The 21,777-nt window shown below is 37.1% G+C and overlaps 1 protein-coding gene across 4 annotated transcripts in view; it reads left to right on the forward strand.

The window, feature by feature from the left end:
- The window catches only part of RABEP1 (rabaptin, RAB GTPase binding effector protein 1), a 61,216-nt gene that overhangs the window by 3,822 nt on the left and 35,617 nt on the right, over nucleotides 1-21,777 (forward strand). For all 4 annotated transcript variants that reach the window (XM_067537845.1, XM_067537842.1, XM_067537843.1 and 1 more), the window contains exons 2-4: nucleotides 13,831-13,959; nucleotides 18,113-18,316; nucleotides 21,041-21,201. In XM_067537845.1, coding sequence (XP_067393946.1) covers nucleotides 13,831-13,959; nucleotides 18,113-18,316; nucleotides 21,041-21,201 — 494 coding nt within the window. The remainder of the gene's footprint in view (nucleotides 1-13,830; nucleotides 13,960-18,112; nucleotides 18,317-21,040; nucleotides 21,202-21,777) is intronic.

The raw sequence follows: 21,777 nt of genomic DNA on the forward strand, positions 1-21,777 counted from the left end.
AATTTATTTATCCCACACTGTCCTCTAAACTCATAATGAAAACAGGTCCAACAAGAGGAGAAGTTTGAGTAGCAAAGGAGAAAAGAATAAATAAGAAAAGAATGGATGTCAGATCTCTGCCTCTTTGTAATTTGGCTTGGCAGGGAAGTTGAATTACCTTTTTAATTCTTTTGTGCAGGCTAATGTAGTTTCCAAGTGATAGCAATCACAGAAAGGCTAAATGCAGAATCCCTTGGCTGCCAGTGTTGCTTTGTGCAATGTGCTGTCAACTGAGTCTTTAGTTAATGATTTAAACCTATTCTACAGGTAGATTTGTGCTTCTCTTGTTTTTTCTTGGTCAAGGTATTTTGAAGTTTTAATAAATGTCTGTACTGCTGTATAGATTTAGAGTGTGTGACAGGAATGATAATAAATCGGTGCCTTGTTGGTTTGTTTGTTTCAGAGATGCTGAGCATCCACAGCTCCTTTTGACTTCATTCAGTGATGGGTGCTGACCACCTCTGAAAAGCAGTCTACCGGTCACTAAACAAAATTTTCAGACATAGCTTTTTTTCTGTTTGAATACTTAGGTTCTAACAAAGATCCCATAAACATGTCTGTAAAATACTTTGAAGAAGTGCTATTATATAGAATATTGATTCTTAAGAGTCCCATATAAGATGGCTTAATGTTAGTGTTTTAATGATTTGCATAAATGCCTTGAACGTTTCTTTAAAAAAAGTATAATAGCAAATGAAACTGGTGTTTCCCAATCACACTGCTTCTGTTGTTGGTATTCCCTGATAAAGGAAAACTTAGTTTGTCAGTCAGACTGAATGGAAAGCTCAGCTGCCTGGATTAGAATGCAGGAGTCACTTACTTTCGTTCCTGTGCTTACTCTGGTAGACACACTGTCTCTTTCCTTGTGTCCAGAGATTACATTGCGTCTCATAAAAAGAACCAGCTCAGCTGCAGGAAGAAGGTTGTGAGAGATCTTGCTGTAGTGACTTCAGTGCCCTCAGTAGCAGTGCTGTCCCCCACTCTGACAAACCAATTTGGGGCCTTCACAAAAATTGAGGAACTTGTGATTATAGCTTCCACAGATCACAAAGGCTGGAGAAAAGTCACTGTAGGTGGGGATCTGTGAATAACCCATGGAAAAACCAGTTCCGTATTTTAAGCCCTAATAATCAGTTACATTTTCAAGGTTGCTCCTTAAAAGAAAAGAGCTAGAACCTTACCTTTTAGAAATGAAAGTTGATATCAGCACTGACACTTCGGTGTCATTCAAATGGGGTAGAGGACAGGGGCCTGAGTTTGAGCTCTAAAGAATAATTCTGAGTTATGGAAGTGACAGAACAAACTTGACAGATGTAAACCTTTGCCTTTTGTTGGATAGTAATTTCCAAATGATGGGGATTTTCCAGAAAAAAGTCTTTCCATTTTTCATGATAGTGTAATAGACTGGAAGTGATCAAGTATTTTTTCATATAATAATATAAGCAATTCTAAAGTGCATGTTGTGTTTTCACAAAAGGGCATATGTCTTTTAACACAGTACGTTTCTTTGATCAATGCAGTTTATGGGCTTTGTGTTTGGCTGCTAAATAGGGAATCTTTTGTTTTTCAAGGGAAATAAACACCCTGAGCATACATATTGCCATCTCTAGAATTTTTAAGCAAATCCATCTTCATTTTGTAAGGCGCTGTGACCCTGTTCTTTAAGTTCTTGATACTTCGCTTGTCTAGTGGCCTCAAGGCAGAATACATCCATTGACACACCAGGTGGAGTGAATCTCTCTTTTACACTTAGAAAACTTCTAAACTACAGATGTTCTTTTCTTCTTTGCTGCTTTCTGGCTGCCCCTTTCCTACCAACCTCTGACACCAGCACAGCTTTAGTAGGTATGCTGCTTCCCTGCTGTCTGGTGCCCCAAGATGCTGGCCCCTTTTCCATTAGGTGGAATGGGTTCTCAGCACAAAGGGAGAAAGTGGTTAAGCAATATTGACAGAATCAGAATGATCTTGCTGATCCATGACTGAATTGGAGGAAGGTACAGGACTGTGGAGAACAGCCAACCCCCACATCCTTCCACCCAGATCCCTATGGAACAGCAGCCAGAGGCTTCTGTGGCATCAGAAGATGGTGAAAGATGTTGCTGCAGAACTGCCATTTTTGACTCCTTTCTTTGCACCTCTCAGGATATGCCAATTTAATCCCATCCCCTTGCAAAGGGGATGATTTGGCTTTTAGCTTTTATCTTGTAGGAATAAGGTGTATACAGTAATGAGCATATGTGGTAATTCTGTTTGTATATTAGTTTTTGTACCTTTGTGAGAAAAATATGGTGGTTTCACTCAAGTATCAACTTATCTAATTTAAGAGAACATAGTCAACCTGTTGAGTACCTACACCTGACTCGTTTCTGCATCTCTGACCTGAATGAGATTGTCCTCAGTCCAGATATGATTTTAAGCCTAATGTGCATTGCCAATAAAAAACCTACTTATGGAAATTAATGGGTTTTATGTGCATTTTTAAACTTGTAGTGTATGTTTGTACAGCAAAAACAAACAAATAAAACATGGCAGCAAGTCTCAGAGCCTGCATCAACTGACTTGGGCTCATGGGGCTTGCATTATAGGGCTTAAAAATAGTTGTATAGATCTTGAGGCTCAGGCTAACGCACAGGGTCTGAAACTTGGTGATGAGGGGTGGGTCTCAGAGCCTGGGCTTCAGCCTTAGCCCAAACATCTACAGCTGATGCTTTTATCACCTTAGCATGAACCCAAGTCAGTTGACCCAGGCTCTGGGACTCACTGCTGTGGTGTGGGGTTTGGGTTATTTTTAGTTGTGTGGACATACCTGTAGACCAGTGAATTTACAGGAAAGGTACAGTATAGGTAGTGTTACCATGTTTCCTTACCAATGTGGCATGAAAATTTATATATCTAAAACCAGATTTGTTGGGGAAAGGAATCTTATTTTTAAGCTTCCAATAGCTATTATAAACAATGGAGAATTAACAAAAAAAATTACTCTTATTTTCTGATTGCCAAGGTGATAGTTTCCTATGGTTTTTTTGCTTTTAAAAATGTTTTTTTTAAAAACATTAAGTGATTTCTTAATTTACAGTAATGATTGTAATTATTTGTATTACAGTAGGGTTTATTTAATAGAATACTATGAATTAAGAAAACTAATATTTTATAACATTTTATAATAAAGTTGTACTTGATTTTACAGTTACTGAAATCCTAAAGGATAAGACTGATAGCATTAATAAGCAGAACTTGAATAGTATGCAGTCTTCTAATCAATCTAAGGTAATAAAGTTGAAAGAACAGACAGTATAAATGCTGAAGTCTATGTATTTAAGGAGCGTATCTTGGAATCCAAAGGTCTTGTACTTCTGTGAACAAGAATTATGAAACACGATTAGAGAACTGTCTCGAGTACCTGAAATAATGGCTACTGCACTAACAGTACTAGTCTCTGCAAGTTTCTCTTTGTATAACTAGCGTAAGTGTCAAATAACCTTAATCTTGGTATGGTCAGTAAAGCATGATGGTGAATTATGACTGGAAGCAGAATTGAGTCCTTCGAAACCTGTTCTTCACTGATTTTGGTGTCTAAAGAAGAACCAACAAACAATGCACATTCAGTTATGTCTTTCAGTAAAAAACCAGAACATATTTCTTCACCTTTTTAAACATATATTTAATTCTTGTCAGCCCTGGAAACTGAAGTCCACTGTTGATCAGTATACAGAGCTATATTTATTATCAGCGTTTGTATGATGTTAGTTTGCATGGTACTTTTACAAGCATAGTTAAGACTTGCTTCCTTCTCCTAAAAGCTTTTCATCTGCATAAGATGGGACACATCTCTTGGTATTCATAGAAACCTTGATCTCCTCTTCTGATGCTACCATTGTAGCTGCTGTCTTCTCACCGCATGCCATTCACAAAGGAATGTGGCAGGTCACTCAGCTTCTTTCCCTGTCCAGCCACTTCCAACCCCAATCTCCTCCTTTGAACAATACTTCTGATTCTTACTATCTTTTCCCTGTCTTCTGTGTGCTGCCCCTCGTGCTGGCCTCCTCCACATCACACTTTGTCACTGGCATAGGCATTAATTTAGCACAGTTTGAAAAGGACCATGCTAGTGGGAAGTAGGAACCTTTTAGTTCTCACCCGCATCATCCACGTGGGGGAATTACCGCATAGCACTTTGGTACTCACTGCTATTTGCACCCCTAGAGTCTGAACTGCAGGGCAGTATAGACATAGCCATAGACTCTTGGCTATCCATTTTCCACTCCTCACAGTTTCTCACCCTTACCCTTGGCAACTTCAGCTTACACACTGATGTCTTGTCAGACCTGTTAGCTCAGTCTCACCACCTCATTTGATCTTCAGTGCAGAATGTGGTGGCTAGGTTTCATGGGGGTTTCTCACTCTGAACATATTACGCCTGTGGTCTCACTCAAGCTGTCACTTGATTTCCAGATGAAACTCAAGATAAACACTCAACAACTAGGTTCCTTGGGTACTTAGAGAACCCTGATGCTGTAAAAGTTGTGATCATCTGAGTCACTTGAACAAACTTTCTCCTGATGTGCCCAGGAAGGGGTTGGTAGTAGGGTATTTTTGGGGTTGGTCTACATACAATCTTGTACTAATTTAAATATATCTGCTTAAAAACATATAGTTAAATTGATACAACACCTGGAGTGAAGACAGTTATACTAGAATAAAAGGTGCTTATATGGATTTGAATTACATTTATGAAAATATGCTATACTGATAAGCACCTTTATACCATTATAACTGTGTCCACACACGGGGTGCACCAGTTTATCTATATTGATACAAAAAACGTGGCGGAAGTCTGAGCTTTGGAATTTGCTCCCTGGTGCAAGATTTAACTGTGTTCACAGGTTTCTCCCAGAAAGACACAGTGAGGATGGGTTTAGGGTATGATAGAGGCCATTGAAGAATTCATATATCATAGTTGTAAGGGAGTCTATGCTATAGTTGGAGAGGTCTTGAGCACTTTGTTTTCAAAATTTGTTTTAAAAATGCATGTGCTTAGCACATGGGAGTGCAATAAAAATCTGAATAAAATTCTCTGACAAGGGAAATTTTATTTTCTTCTATTTTGACTGTTCAAAAGAGTAGGACATGGGACTTATAGGGACTTTGTCCTGTTTCTTATCAAATATAGAAAACTTGCAGGAATATATATATATATATATAATTCTACATAAGTTCTTATACTGCACTCGTCACCATGGAATCTATGCACCTGCATTTGCCAGACATTGGAACTTTATTTCTTTTATAAGGCAGAACACTTTAGATTGCATATTGAAGGGTGATAGAAATCATTAAAGTGAATAAATGTGAAGTTAAGACAATTAATCCTCTTTTGGGTTCTATGATTAGTTGATATAAACAATGAGATCTGACAGCATAATGACAATTTAACTGAGGCATTTATACTCATATGAATGAATGATCATAAAATACAAACCTATGAGTTTAATATTATCTTAGGGTATGTATACATTTATGGTGGCAGTGGAGTACACATACTGCACACACCCGTAGCATGAGTGTGAACAGCAATGTAGACAGTGAGGCACTGCTTAGGTGAATAGAGTACACACCAGAGCCTTAGGGTATATATCCTACATGGCTCTATACACTTCCAAACAGTGCCTTCCACATCTACACTGTTGTTTTCAGCAGTGTAGTGTCCCGCTGTCGGAGCTTTTCCTCGCTTCCGAGAAAGTCTCTGCAATTGGGGAAAGGGTCTAGTGGGGGGAAGCACCAGAGAGAGGCTCTGGCAGCTTCTTGGAGCCTTTCCCTGCTGCCTCGCCCCTGCCAGAATCTTTCATTGCCAGCTGTAGCTACCCACTGCAGTGTGGACGCAGCCTGCTTTTCATCACTGCATGTAGCTACACATACCCAACCTGCTGCCACCAGTGCAGATAAGACGTTAGTTATGAAGCATTATATCATCTGATGATTTAATAGGATTCACTTTAAAATATTGGGGTGAGGTAGAAGTACATTTGGTGATCTTGATGACGCTTGATTTAGAAGAGCGATTATTCTGCATATCTGTTTAGAATGTCTTTCTACTCAAAGATTTAATTTACCATTTAGTGAGATAGACCAGTCTGACAGAGTAAAGGGAATGGTGAACACACTCTTCAGGACTCTGTTTTACATTAAGTGAATACTGAAAAGTTTGGCTAAGGAGGTCTGTTCAGTCTCGGTAATGCAGGAAGAACGCAATCAAGTTTTGTTTTTGTGCAAACTTTAAAAAAAAACAAAAAAAACCCCAAACATTAATTTGAATCTCTGGTCTAGGGCAGCTGTCTATTAAATTAGAAGCAATGTTAATATCTAAGGAAAGAAGGGTTGACTACAGGCTTTGAAATGAGGGGGTTTGTGGAAATAATGGAGCTTCTTTAATCAGATAAGAAATGAAGGAATTAATTATTCCAATCTCCACAGACTGAATAGCTTCCTGAAAATAGAAGTTGAAATATAGAAACTTAACGCACAGCTGGATTATTTTGATAGGCATTAAAAAAATACGGATCTTTCTACACTGTTTTTGGGGAAATCTTCCACTGGTAGTAGCAACAATATAAATACTAGTTCATGCAGGCCACTTGTATTGTTATTAATGTGCCACCTATGCCTGCTCTGAGCTGATTTGCCCAGCACTATAATTAAAACTACTTGTGCCTTGTCTACACTAGCACTTCACTTATGGAGCAGAAAGAATGGGTGATTTTTTTTGGAAAAATGTTCGTGAAGACAGGACTTCGGTGAACATGGTGTAGCAAAAGCAGTATTCGAATCCTATGAGGAAGAAGGCTGGAGCAGTAACAGATGGTAGTTCCTTGGAAAAAGACATGGCAGGAATAAGAAATTTCCAGTGTGGTTTCATAAGGGTCTCTGTGGTAACTATTTTTTAAAAAGCACTTGTAGTAGAAATGGAATAGAAGGGAATTAAGGAAAGGTATATTAAATCAAGTTAACATGTCCATGGAAAAGGGAAGGGGAATGTGTGCCCACACAAATCCACTGATTTTACTGCTTATTAAAGAGAGAAGAAATAAAAAAGCAATTTACATGTATATTAGCAAAAGAAATACCAAAGATAAAATAGATTCATTAATAATTAAAGGAGGTGAAAGCCGTAAATGCATTACAGAACTGCCTGTAAAAACGAAGGTGCTTTTAGCAAGCAAAATAAAGAAAAGCTAGAGAACTAGAAAATAATTAAGGCCTAATTCTGCAAAAGCCTGTACATGTGATTAACTTTATGCATGTGACCCATTGAACTCAATGGAACATTACTCACTTGCATTAAGTTAAACATCAATGTTTAAATAGACTCCAGTTCAGTTTTAAATTTTAGCTAAATTTAATCAGAATCCAGAATGGCTTAAAGGATGGTATAATAAGAAAGACAAAGATGCTTGTATCTGAAAAGTGAAATGCAGACACTTTAGAGAAAACCTGAAATACTATTTTAGCTCTTAGCTTGGTTTTGTATTTAAAATATATGGGATGTAATAGTCAGCAACATGTATTGGATTATCAGAACTGGGAGGAAATTAATGAGTAGGATCTGTATGTGGGGCTAGATTGGAGTAGTTGAGGAGGGTCCAAAACAGCAAAAGAGGCTGGAAATTGCATAGGAAGGCAGACGAGGGAATGAGCAAGAAATGAAATGGCGAAAACACCCAAAAAGAAAGGGAAATAAAGTAGATTGGGAAAAGGCTAGAACCAGAAATAGTTAAGTTGATTATTCTTTTAAAAAACTGCATAAAGAATTTACCAGGTAAAATATGCTCTCAAATTATTTTATTAAAAATTTAGAATATGGTCAGTTAGACACCAAAGGTATAAGAGAATAAAATATACCCAAATTTCAAGATACTAAACATGCTATCTATTAAGAAATGCTAAGGGACATTTTAACTAACCATCAATGCTCGTGACTAGAACTGAAGAACTCTCCCTCATTTGGTGTCTCTTGCACATCTATGGGTTGCATTAAAGCCACACAAAATATAGTATTGCTGAAGATCTTGAAAGCTTTTTATGTTGAATAACCTCAGCTGCACAAAGCAGATACAGGTGTTATCTTATTAAATGCACCTGTAAAGTGACAGTATACAGCATAAAATACTGCTTAAAATGACTTAAGATTATGAAATCACTATTATCATTTATGTAGCATTCTGCACTGTTACTTTACAAATATTTAAACATATTATTTGTGTTAGAGTATATAGTCATATAGGATTAATTTATTGAATCTGCATTCGTTTAACCCTAGCTGTTCCTCACTTTTTTTCTGTACTTTCTCCCTTTACTGCTGAAATTTTTTTTGCTTCATCTCCTTCCCTCCCCAACACTTTTCCTGTCTGTTTAGCTACCTTTCCTCTATCTCTTGGGTTATTTTCCCACCCCCCGCACATTTTTCTGCTCAAAAACCTTCTTGTAGCACATATGTTGCCGTACCGCAGCATCTTCACTGTGCTGTGTCAACCAGAGATGCCCTTCTTACTTCTTACTTCTTTCGGGGAGGTGGATTAATGTCATCGACCGGAGAGCACTTCTGGGATCTATCCCCGTGTCGCCGGGAATGTAGACATACCCTGAGGTTGGATATTAGGAAAAACTTTTTAACCATCAGGGTAGTTAAGCACTGGAATAAATTGTCTAGGGAGGCTGTGGAATCTCTGTCATTGGAGATTTTTAAGAGAAAGTTAGGAATGGTATAGATAACTTAGCCCTGTCTTGAGTGTAGGGGACTGAACTAGAACACTTCTCGAGGTCCCTTGCAATCCTATGATTCTGTGAATGGGGATAGATACAAAGAAACAGGTGTTCAAAGATTGCATCTTTTAGGGAGGAAGTGCACCTTGCTGATTGTTTTAATAAAAAGTTATATATTACTTGTGCAATAATACAGCCTGTTCCATTTTATTAATATATTTATAAGGTTAGACTTTTTGAAAATGCAGTGCTTTATTTAATGTTAGTACTGTAGCATGACCGCTTTGCAGGCAGTCAGGGATTTCATTACAGAAACACTCAAAGTTCTGAGCGTTAAGCAAAAGGTACATTTATCAATAGTATATAACTTATTTCTGTATAGCATTGTTCATATAAAAGTGTTGGAATGCTTACTTGTGGCCCTCCTTCACCCCTCTGCACATAGAGACTATGTTGATAGAATTTTCAGGTGAAAGACAGTTGGATAACTTGCTTTCTCACACAAGTGCAGATTACTCCAAGTGGTACTTCCTGAAGATTGCTAAGAAAAGTGGTACAATGTTTCTAAAAATCTGACAATTTAAATATACTCTAATTACACACAAAATGTTACTGCTGCAGAACTACTTTCTGTAACCCTATCAACTCCATGTATTCTCTTGCATAGCTGCAGGTTACATTTTCCTGCATCTTAATTCACTTTGTTACATGCAATAATCTGTGCAGGAAATAAAATTCAATTAATTTAATGAAGAGCTCAACTATTTTAAAAATATGCTATTCTAAAAACAGAGATATCAACTGAAAATCTATATCCATCCTCAAATAAAATTAGAAAAAAGTAGCTAGACTAATGAACATACTCTAGTTATTTGTCCAGGTCCAGTAATTAAAACGCCTAATGTTTGTGACTACACGTATATCCAAAAGAACCCAATAACTGTAATCAAGGTTCTTTTCCTTCCAGCCTTTTTGGCTGTTAACATTGCATCTTTGAGACCAAGGTTAAGTTTTTTTTTTTTTCTGTGTTTAGAGCCATTTTAACTCCAGAGTAGGAATTGCTTGCATCTTATTCACTTGTCAACAAGGACACTAATGGATTTTTTGTAACTCATTCTAGAGATGCACATTTGGAATAGTTTTTACTTTTTTGGAGGGTGGAGTAGGGGGAGTGTAAGTTTTAAGAATTTATAAACTTAAATGAAATTCCAGGAGCCTCTTTTTGAAAATATCTGCATGCAAAGAAATAACTTTTTTCCAAACTTTTAAAGACCTCTGCTGACACCTTATGGGAAAAGATTGTTTTTTAAGAGTTTTTGTTCTTGCTGTTAATTTCTCACTTTTTAAGCCAAAATATCAGGCACTTATGTCACTTTCAGTCCAATGTGATGTCACAGCATATGAGTATCTTCATTTGGGGAATAAGCATAGGGGAGCTGGGCATTATTTTCATTTTCTTCCCCTGTTTTTGTTATAGGAACAATCACATCAGCGTGAAGATCATCAGAAAATTACACAAATGACATTGTCTCTAAATAAAATATTTCTCAGATATTTAAAATTATATTTATGAACCAGTTTTCACAGGTCAGCTGTGATGGTGTAGGTCTGAAATCTTGATGCCTTGCTCCGTACTTAAAATATCAAGTGGTAAGCCTTGTGGTATTAAATTGTAAATAGACCCAGTGTGCTCAAAAATAATCTTATTGCTAATGGCCTTTCTGTCTTAATTCTGGAGTGGTTGCTATATATTTGCATAATTGGTAATTTTGGCATAGATAATATTTTAACCCATTTGGGAAGTGTTCTATCAAACAGATTTTGAGTGACTAGTCAATGAGAGAATTTTTATTGTCCTTATGCTTTGTTTATATTACAAGTTTTATTCATATTGGATTAAGAGATTCTTATCTTCCAACAAGTGGTTCCTCCATGCAGTAAGGATCCCTTCATTTAGTTTTTAGTTTACTCTCATAAATGAATTCCCTAAGACTTAAATAATTTTTTGCTGCCCAATCTCTGTATTCCCTCTAGTTTGTTGAGCCTTTTCTAATATTGCTATGTCCAGAACTGAATTCAGGTATAGTCTTCCCAGTGTAGAGAGAGACTGTTACTTCCCTACTCGTGATGTGAGATATATATGCAGTCCAAAATCAATTTTATAACTATATATTATCTTTATTTCTATTTGTATGTTGAATAAAGACTGCCTAGCCATCTCTTCAATAGCATATCTCTTTGCAATGGATATTCTGGAATATGCTTTGTTTATGGTTAAGAAATGGTTGACCAAAATGCTGATCCTTTTTTCATTTCCTCTTTCAGTTTGACATATCAAGTTATTATAAAAATAGCCTTTAAAACAGAGTGGGGGTAACTTACTGTTTTTGATATTAATTAAACTTCCCCTTTCTAATCTGTGTTCACAGCAGTGTGGGTTCTGCTGCCTCCAAGGAATTTCATACCGATGCTATTATAAAATGTTGTGTATTGTATGCCTTTTTCTGATCTCCTGTTTCAGTCAGGCAGAGTTCTGTAAGTGCTACCAATCCATCAGGCTTTGTTTACTGTATACTTCATCGGTGTCATTAAACATTGAAGACTGCAGTTCTGTGTGTGGAAATGAGAGCTCAGCAGGAATGGCGTAGGACATATTTTCCATTTGAAAAATTGTATCAGGAGTAGAACTATGAGTAGCAAATAGATATTTTTAAATCGGTATTTTGGCATGATAGATTTCAAGTGTATGTAAAGACCAGGTACAATTTGCACCCGCAACTGTTGAATTACAGGTTCAAGTTTTAGTGCCATGGGCCCTGATCCAAAGCCCATTGATATCTGTTGGATTCTTTCCATTAACTTAATTGGATTTTGGATCTGGGCCAGTCTGAATAATTGTACCTGTAGTCAGTCAGTTAGATGTATAGCTAATCAAATTTGGGCTCAGAATTTAATTATGGATGCAAATAGCATCCACAAAAGGAAAACCACCCTTCTGAAAACTTACTCCTCTGTGTAATAGCATCATAACAGAAATGCTATAGTTGTGATCGAGACTTAGAAAACAAATGCCATCTCAGTTTTCAGTATTTTTCCAAACAATTACCTTTTGGGTTGAAATTTCATATACTCTTTCTTAGCCTAGGAATGGCTTTTTGTGTACATTAGACTTCCCCATGCTAATCTGTGTTCACAGAAGTGTGGGTTCTGCTGCCTCAGAGATTTAGTAGTTATGGAATTAGATACAAAAAGTGTATAATGTTTGTATAACTTAATTCTTCTCTGCTAACTGTATTAGATTAAAGGCATAGTCAAGGAACACATTTTTTTCAATTAAATATTCTAGATTTCTTTTATAACCAGCAGCCTGCAAAATAGTCTTACTTCTAAAGAATACTTTTGTTCGTATCTTTCCTATGTCTAGATAACCAAAAATTAATTACTTCCTAAGTAACCAAAATTAACAGAAATGAGCATTACCCTTGAATTCACAAATATTCAGTGGCAAATTGATCATTAGATAAATTGATCAGAGTTTTCCCCTCTGGCTTTTTACCACTACATAGTCCTCATTTCACCTTTTGTGAGGTTTAATGGTACTTGATTTTGCAGAAAGTAGTGTATTTTCCTGTATAATGTGGTATTATGTTAGTGTCTGTGTGACTTGTAAGCAATTTTAATATATTAGATAGGATATCGATTTAACTAGCTTCTGTTATGAAGAGGCTATTATTGCAAAGCAGTGACTCAACTTGTCTACATGGTGGAGCTTAAACTTGTTGATAAAATGCTGTTGCAGAATTGAAAGAGAAATACTTAACAGAACTTCATTTGCTTGGAGAAATTATTGCATGAGAAGTGTTCAGCATGCCTTTGAGTTTTATAAACTTTTTTGTGTTTGAATTTTTAAAGACTGATCTAAAGTTTGTGATATGAAACTTTCTGTTGCCTAAGATAGCCTTCCAGGAAGTAAAGTGATAACAAAGTTAATATCTTGCCTGATGACCACAGGGAGGCAATTATAGCAAAAATTCTTGCTTTATAATGGTAATATATAGTGGTCATAAATTTATATGTGGTAATTCTTGTTGAGATTATGAATTCTCCATCACAGTGGTTCTCTTTCTTTTTCTTTGTGGATTGCATTTTTATAGAGTCTTTTTTGGTATTTTGTGGACCACCTCCCCTACTCTTCCCAGTAATGACATCCTTGTGGCAACTAATTGCTTGCATTGAAAAAAAATCAGAAAGTATATACTGTGTTTTTAGCTGTCTTAAGGCAGTTGAGCAGCTTGAAATAAGGAGGAATTGCAAGGTGAGTGGTAATTTCTCTGCAGACCATTTAAAAAAAATGCTCTGAAGATCACCATAGTCCATGGACTAGAGTTTAACAAACTCTGCTGTAGCAGGGAGGGAGCAGTGGAGACAGGGAAGTATATGATATGGTTGAGAGATGGGTTTCACCTTTTCATTTAGTACCTGATTTCGGTAACTCTTGTGTACAGGCTACAATTTTCGTTCACTAGTTACTAAACCAGTAGCCAGTAACTTGTCGTCTTAATTTTAACCTTCAATACGTAATAAGTGCTTCGTGACTTCATACACAGACAGGAGTGAGGATGTGCGTGAACAGGGAGAAAGTCAGAATGCAACCAAATTCCCTAATAATTTCAGAATAATATCCATTGTGGTAATACAGCTATTTAACATAGTTCTTATTACTTGTCCCTTCTCTGTATGTGGTGAATTCTTTCAAGAAGGATTCAGTATGACTCCATTTTTTTTTATGACTAGCTGCAGTTGATGTATGGCAGAACTCATTGTTGTAATGACTAGAATTGCTGACTCTTGCTGGTTTAAAAAGAAACAAAAAAACTCTCACCAGTCATCTTGGCTTGTCATTGGATAACACCTGAGCTAATGAGTGAAAAATATATTTTTAAACATAAACCCTAAATCTTAAAGTTGCAACATGTGATTATGTGGGATTCCTTAATTGTTAGTGACATACCTGACTTTTTTGTTTTGTTCTAGCTGCTCTTCTGCAACGGGTAACAGAATTGGAAAAAGTCAATGCAGAATTTCTGCGTACAAAGCTGCAGCTTGAGCAAGAATTTAATCAAAAGAGGGCAAAATTTAAAGAGTTATACTTGGCTAAGGAAGGTAAGTTCTAGGTTCTCTGAATTATTTTAAAGCTTATTTTTATGCTAAACCTTGAGTATTCACTGGTTAGAGAGCAACGTTAATAGTGCTAACTATTTTTTTCTGTCATGGAAGAGAAGTATGATTTAAAGGAGAGGGTTTTTTCATTGGCAGTTATTTTGGTTGGATATCATAGTTGGCAGGTGATAAGACACTGTTAAAATCTCTTATTAGCATCAGAAAATGTGAGTATTCCTGACAAATTTTAAAGGCCAGTATAAATGAGGCAAAAAAGAAAATCTGAACCCTTATCCGTTTACATACATTCTGAAACTCTATCAGCCACCTTTATGAAGATTTTGTTTGTTTTCTGTGGTGATGATCACACAGCTGTTCTCCTTTATATATAAATCTTGAAATTGAGAGTGAACATAAGGTTAAAAATAAAAGAAAAAGAAAAATGTAATTTGTTTGACTTCATAATTTATACCCATACTAATAGGAGTTAGCAAAGCATCTTGAAACGCACATAAAATCCTACAGTACCATGCTTTTTTAAATAAAGTAATATGGGGGTTCTCAGACTCTCATAACATGGATCACATTATGATAGCTGGACACCACTCCCTCCAGTTCACAATTGTGTAATACCCTCGGGGCAATTACAGCAATTGCTTAATGGAAAAGTAATATTAGGAAGTTGTGTTAATTTTAAACTTCTGCTGATGGCTCTGGTCATTGCCAAGGTTTTGCTTTTCCAGCAATGGCCATTAGTGGAGACAGGCTGGTTCCTTTTTGTTTCCAGCTATTTTTACAGGTATTTAAGACCTTGACTTCAGTGGAAGCAGTAGCTGGAATAAAGGAGATGGTGCCTAACACCGTGTGTCCTGCCAGTTTTCCACTGACCACCATTAAATGCTTCACAGACCAGTCTGGAAACCACTAAGTTATTACAAACCTACTGGAGTAAGAGTGTTCTCATCCTCTTTGACCAAAACTAACAGGAACACTTGGAGAGAGACATTCTTTGAATTTTCATGTGCTCTGTCAGTTGTGGTCAGTTTATTCCATAGTATGTATGTATGTTTTACATCTTGAATGACTAATCAGTCTGATGAATTGTAATGTAAGCAGCCAAACTTACATAAATTAAATTTGACAGCTAAAAATATTTCTTTTTAATAATTACACACTTTGAGGACAAGGTGAACCTCACTAGCTCCTGTACCTGCCGAAGAAGAATGGAGAAAAGCAGCTAGCTTCTATTGAAGTGCAGGGTTGATTTACTGACTCCTTTAATCCTGACCGCTTTCTTGTCCTAAAAATATAAAAGAAAGTGAAGCCAGGAAGATTTGCATTAAAACTACAACTTTGATTATTTTTCTGCTCATAAGCATATACAGCTGACATACTGAAGACCAGAACACAGTGTTTTTCTAGCTTTTGGGTCAAGAGAAATGAAAATGTAAAGACAAGACACCGTTGGACTGTGGTCAGCAACAGCATTCCCTCCCTCCCCAGCTTAAAATCATTAGAAATCAATTTTCCTCTTGGCATTTTCTTCACTTACGTGCATAGATACCAAAGTGAAGGGGGGGAGGAGGGGTATTGAAAGCCCTGGCATAGATACCTGGCCCTTTCAAAGCATTTTGCCTTGAAGAGCCTTGGATAGAATATCCCTTCTGTTGTGTTTGTCCATTGCCTTGTATAAAGAGGCCTGACCTTGGTTTGGCCCTTTGGGCGCTATCTTAATACATATAATAAAGAATAAAAATCTTAACATCTTTTTACAAGGCTTAACTAATTAATATGAGTAACATCCCTTTGGAAGTAGATAAGTATTCTCACCACCATTTTACAGATAGGGAAACTGAGGCCAAGAAAGATGAAATGATGATTTGAGGGCACACAGGAAGTATGTAGTAGAGTTAAGAATAGAATATAGATCAACTGGCTCTCAGTCCCGTATTGTAATCTGAAGACTGTACTTTCTGCCAGGTGACTGGCTTCTTGACAATGTCCATTTTGGTAATTAGGCCATAGTGGTGTGTGTTGTGGATGATGGTGGGGCAAACAGATGTTAAAGCATAGAGGCAGCAGTTCGCATTAATGGACTTTTCTTCACTAGAAAATTGGTTTGTTACAACACAACCTTAAGGAGTCATTTTAAGTAACATGATGTTAAACAACGTAAGTCAGCGCAGAGGGGGACTCATCTTAATTAATATCATGTCAGCTGGTTGTGGGTAAAACCCTCCTGGAACCATAGGGGTTTCTTGTGGGCTGTAATACTTTGATCTCATTTTGGTTGTTTGGTTTTGGGTGCAGGTGCTGGGTGGTGTTGGTGGCCTCTGATATACAGGAGGTCAGACTAGATGATCTCATGGTCCCATCTGGCCTTAAACTCCATGACTGTGATTCGATGTCCCTCTCTACATTAACTGCAAAGTCGTGTTAACAGCGCCTTGATAATCATGACTCTTCAAGGCCGTATTGTCATGTTCAGTGAAGACCAGCCCAGTGTGTGTAGGGATATTTAACCTTGCTTTATTAGCTTATCATTGCGGTGTCTCTCGAAGAAAAGATTTCTGCAGCAGACTACAATGTATGCATTACATTTAGAAATACAAAATGTGCACATAAAAAGAAAAAGCACACTAAAAATATTTTTAGTCTGGTCTGCCTGGTTCCATAAGATATTTCCATGAAATATGCAAGGTCAGGAATTAGGTAATTTAGAGAGTTGTTTTTGTTTTAAATGGAGAGGAGTTGAGAGATTATGAGGTCTGAAAGGAAAAAGAATGATTGAAAGCAGTAGAATTATAAACATATTCAAGGCTGAAATTAAATATTATAAAGTCATTATATTAATAGTCAAAGTTCCTTGTACTTTGCAGAACACAGGACATATTTTTGTGGCAAAGTCCTTGGATTCTGTGGCACTTTGGTGCAGCAGGCTGATAATTCTTTGCAACAGTTTCCTCAAAATAAAAATGGAGGTTTTTCATTAATTTACTATAAAAACAAACAATATCAGCAAGTAGTCCTCTTGTTTTGCTATTCAGCTCATTTTAGACACCTCCAATTTTCAATGTGCAAGAGATTTTTGTACTGACAACACCTCAGCTGCATCATAGAAACAATCAGAAGTGAGACAGGGGAATTGTCCGTTCTGGAAATTGGGTAGGTTGAGCCTTTTTACACTGGAGAAGCATGAGAAGCGGTTTGGTATTGTGGGATCAGTACATTAGCTGCATGCTTCTACTATAATTATTATAGGTGAAACAGTTAATGCTTGACATATCTTTAGTATTCAGACTTAATCCTCCAGTGAGATAAATGGTATAGTTTACATCTTGCAGTGCTGTTGTTTCATGTTGTCTGCAGACTCAGGAAGATAACACAGAATTGGTTTATGCGCTGTATATATTTGAAAGTTATATTTGTCACCATAAGGGTGAGAAATGTGTTTGTAATGAAAGCTTAGATTCTTAGCACCTCCTAAGACTCTCATGAGGCAATAAAGGGTAAAGGATGATTTTTTTTTTTTTTTTTTTGCAAATTGTATGGTTGTAGCATACATGGGGTCCATTTTTTTTGTTGTTGTTGCAATTTTGCAATTTTGTAGTGCTTGCAATAAGAGGATCCCAAAGTGCTGTACAAAGTATAAGCACCTCCTAAGGTTCCCATCAGGCAATAAAATAGCATCCCTCTTTTACAGATAACCTCTGTTTCAATTTATGTAAGTAAGTTATCCAAGATCACAATGAAAGTTTGGTAGCAAAACCAAGCAATTTTCCTGACTCTCAGTCCTATCCTCTGACTTTCAGATCATGCTTATTCCCTGTAGGAGAGTTACATGACAATGAAGTAGTTAAAAGTACAGTTAACGTAATTGTATATTGAGTGATAGGTGGTATTTACAGTATCTGATTTGTAGTAGTGTCTTCAGTCTCTACAGTGCATGAATGAGAAACAAATAAAAAAGGGACTTGAGGAGCAGAGGAAATCTGGAATGTTACTTAAAGATTTTCTTTAGCTATCATGGATAAATGTTTGAACTTCAGACTCTTGTTTTCCTTTACTAACGCACCAATTTCTGTTGTAGCGGATAGAGCTGCACTTCAAACTGACTTTGTTAATGAAATTCAATCAAAATAATACTTCTTTTCAGAGGACCTGAAAAGGCAAAATGCAGTGCTGCAAGCAGCACAAGATGATTTAGAACACCTGCGGACACAGCTACTGGAAGCCCAGGCTGAAATGGAGAACATCAAAGCCGTAGCTACAGTATCTGAGAATACGAAGCAGGAAGCTATTGATGAGGTGAAGAAGCAGTGGCAAGAAGAAGTGGTTTCACTGCAAGCAATTATGAAAGGTAAGACCAGAGGAGGCTCGATAGCTACTGCAGTTACCGTTATTGCGCTTGATAATGTACAGAATGTAGAGGGATACACAGTTTGTGCCTTGGAAGTTACATTAAGCAGAGTGGTGATTCCAGTCTTTAGCTGGCCAATTCTAGCGTTGTCAAAGGCAGATTGGTTCTTTTTCACTTAATGCTGCAATATGGACTGGGAAATTCTTAGCATATATGAACCATTCTTCAGGGACTGAGGTTATAGCCATTCCTCCTTCACAAGGACAAGTAATGGAGTATGTGACCTGGTTAGTCTGAAAGCAGCTGCAGTCTCTCTTGAGTCTCTGCTTTGGCATGCAAACTTGTCTTCGCTGCCAAACATTTAAATGTGTCTCCATTGCCATCACATGGACTTGTCCTATGTCTTGTGGCTAAATATGTCGTCATCACATTCTTTTTTCTGCTGCAACAATATAGAAGAGTTCAGAGGACCATTCTAGTATGCTGCACACTGAGTTTCTCTTGATACAAACTACCTGTAAGGAGGAACATTTGGACAGTAATTTAAGATGTAGCAGCTGTTGTAATAACTATTTTGCTAGGAGTACACAAAATGATCACAGTAGCCTGAGTCGTACCTGTTGGCTGTAGGTATTACAGTAACCTGCTTCACTACATTTTGCTCCAGAGAACGCAGCTTTTCACGCATTTTGGTGTGGCAAACGGGGCTGATCTGCCATGCCTCCCTGTGGGATCAATCTGGCACTGTAGAAATTTCTGCTTTAGTCTGAAAGTTTTGGCTTCCTACCTAGCGCTGTAAGCTTGGTATCACTCTTTCAACAGTGAAATAACGCACTCAGGATTTGGCTGTCTGTTCCATTAAGTAAAGAAACAAAACCTCAAATGCAAGCATTGTTTTTAGCACTTTCAGGCAAGGGCCCTGACCTTCTGGGTTAGCACTGAGAAACTCTTCCTCTCTTCCAGTTTCCCCCAGTTCTGCCACTGATGACAAGTAGGCAAGCCTTCTTAACTAGACTTCTGGCTCTTGATTGATCAGTTTTTCCTCCAGGACCTGTCTTGTTGGTAGCCCGATCTAAGTGGATTTTCCTTGAGCAGAGTGTATCAGAACTCCAATGCCTACAGTAGGGAGCAGAGAAGTTGGTGTGCAAAAATAATGTGTCTCATTGTTAATACACAAATAACAGAACTAGACTATTATAGAGGAACCTAGAGTCTCCAGTTAAGGTCAAGGCTCCATTGTGTTAGGTGATACACATACAGATAGTGCCTGACCTGAAGCATTTACAATCTAAATAGACAAGCAGAGTTACCTGTGAAGGATTAGTCTTTTCTGTGTTTTTTGTGGATGTGGAAATTACTTTTATTATGACTTTTTTTAGTGGATTCTGGTCATTTGTATAGTGTTTAGATTGCTATGGGCAGAGTTTGTATATCAAAACATAAATAGCATATTTGAGCAACATGACTCTTGGTTTGAATATAGGAGGCTATGTAAATTAATTGTGTTAATCTAGACTAAATTTTAATTCCCTTGGGATCTGTTGGTTTACTGGTAGCTTTCTCATCAAGATGCCATTTATTACAGTTATGGGTAGCTCTTTGTTTAGTTTGATCAACTAAAAGGTATGACAGATCTAGAATGCAATCTACAGAAGCATGTAGCATATGATGGGGCATGCTAAATGCTACAGTTGCTGTCTTGGATTGCCTGTGGCCAATTTAGAAGCCCTTAAACTGTTGTCTCAAAACAGATATATCTTGTAAAAATTTTCTTTACGTGATAATTTTTGTTTAAGAAGATCATTATTTGACTCTCTTCCTCAGAATAGAGATCCTTTAAAAATATCGACCATTTACTTGTTTCATTAACCTCCCCACCCACACACACGCACACAAAATCCTGAATTCTATACTAAATTTTAGGGAGATAGAACTTTGCCTGTAGACTTGTTTAAATAGTGGTAAAATTCTGTAGCTTTACCGATTTCTCACTAGCAGAATCCTGAATGATCTGCAAAGATTCAGAAGTTCTGATGAATCATGTTTTCATGTCGCTGTAACCATTTCCGGTAATGGAATCTAACATTCTCTGAAGACAAGTCAGGTCTATAACGTGACATATCTCGAATTACATGTACAAGATGTAGCTTATTTCTAGATCTCCCTGCTCTTCATGAGGTTGCAGTACTGCAAAGAGAGTGTACTCACCCCCTGGAGGGGAAGGGAATGATTTGAATTGCTCCATAGTGACGCTCTTGGCCAATTAAGAAAAATGATTGACTAGTTCTGTAAGCAGAGTTTCAAACAGTCCTCAACCAGAAGGATGGTGCCTATAATGCAGGACCCTGGGGGACAGAGAAAAGAAGAAAAAAGAAAAGAAAAGATACAACCTTGAATGTCACCTAGAATTGAAAGGATTGTACAAACCAAACAGAAAGTTTTGCACAAAATGGAGGTGGCTTTCTTAATTCTTAATGTAAGGCTGAGACTTTCTTTGGAGCCATAGTTGCTGGCACCAGAGGTGCTGGTGGTGCTGTCACACCCCTTGGCTTGAAGTGGTTTCTATTACTGTGTATACAAGGTTTACAGTGTATTCAAGGTTCACTGGCTCTCAGCACCCCACTATAAAAATTGTTCCAGCACCTCTGTTTGAAACTGTATAATTCAGTGTTACACTTTATAATTTGTACTGATAATGAAAGTTTCTGTGGCATTGTTTTATAGAAACTGTTCATGACTATGAGCTCCAGTTTCATCACAGGCTGGAGCAAGAGCGAGTTCAGTGGGGCCAATACCGGGAAAACGTTGAAAGGGAAATAATGGAGTTGAGAAGGCGGCTATCTGAAGGTCAAGAAGAGGAAAATCTAGAAAATGAAATGAAAAAGGTATGCTGAAATAAATCTCTAAATGAAAAGTGAGGTGATAGAGTGGAAACACTTTCATTAACAGAGGTTTTTCAGAGGAATTAGATGTACTTAAAAAAGAGCAGTAAGGCCTAGTTCTGCAAATCCTTACTTATTTGTTCCATTTAAGTCAATAAAACCTGATCCTGCAGTTGTACATGCAAAGTATTACTATATTCTCACGTCTTGCAGGGAACTGCAGAACCCTGAACTTGTAAATGGGACTACTGGAAATCTGTTTGGGGAATTTTAAGATTTGGGAGAGTTCTTTCATTAGATTCTGTGGAAATCATCACAAAAAACTGTAGTCAGATAAGTAAACTAGGAACTGTTTGTTTTATTTTCAAATATATTGGTTCAGATAATAAATAGATATAGTATTTGTCATATATCAATTATTTGGAATCTTAAAATACATTATATAAACCTCTGCTGCAGATGACCTGACTGTGCTGGCAGAGGTGCCAGACTTCAAGATATCTTTTAAAGATTAGATTAATCTTGCTTTAAATAGCATTGTCTGTCATAAGATCTAGATCAGATAAACACAAGATAAGA

The sequence above is a fragment of the Emydura macquarii genome, unplaced genomic scaffold (genome assembly GCF_026122565.2).
Source record: "Emydura macquarii macquarii isolate MOO-44397 ecotype Brisbane River unplaced genomic scaffold, CSIRO-AGI_Emac_v2 contig_450, whole genome shotgun sequence".
Taxonomy (NCBI): Eukaryota; Metazoa; Chordata; order Testudines; family Chelidae; genus Emydura; species Emydura macquarii.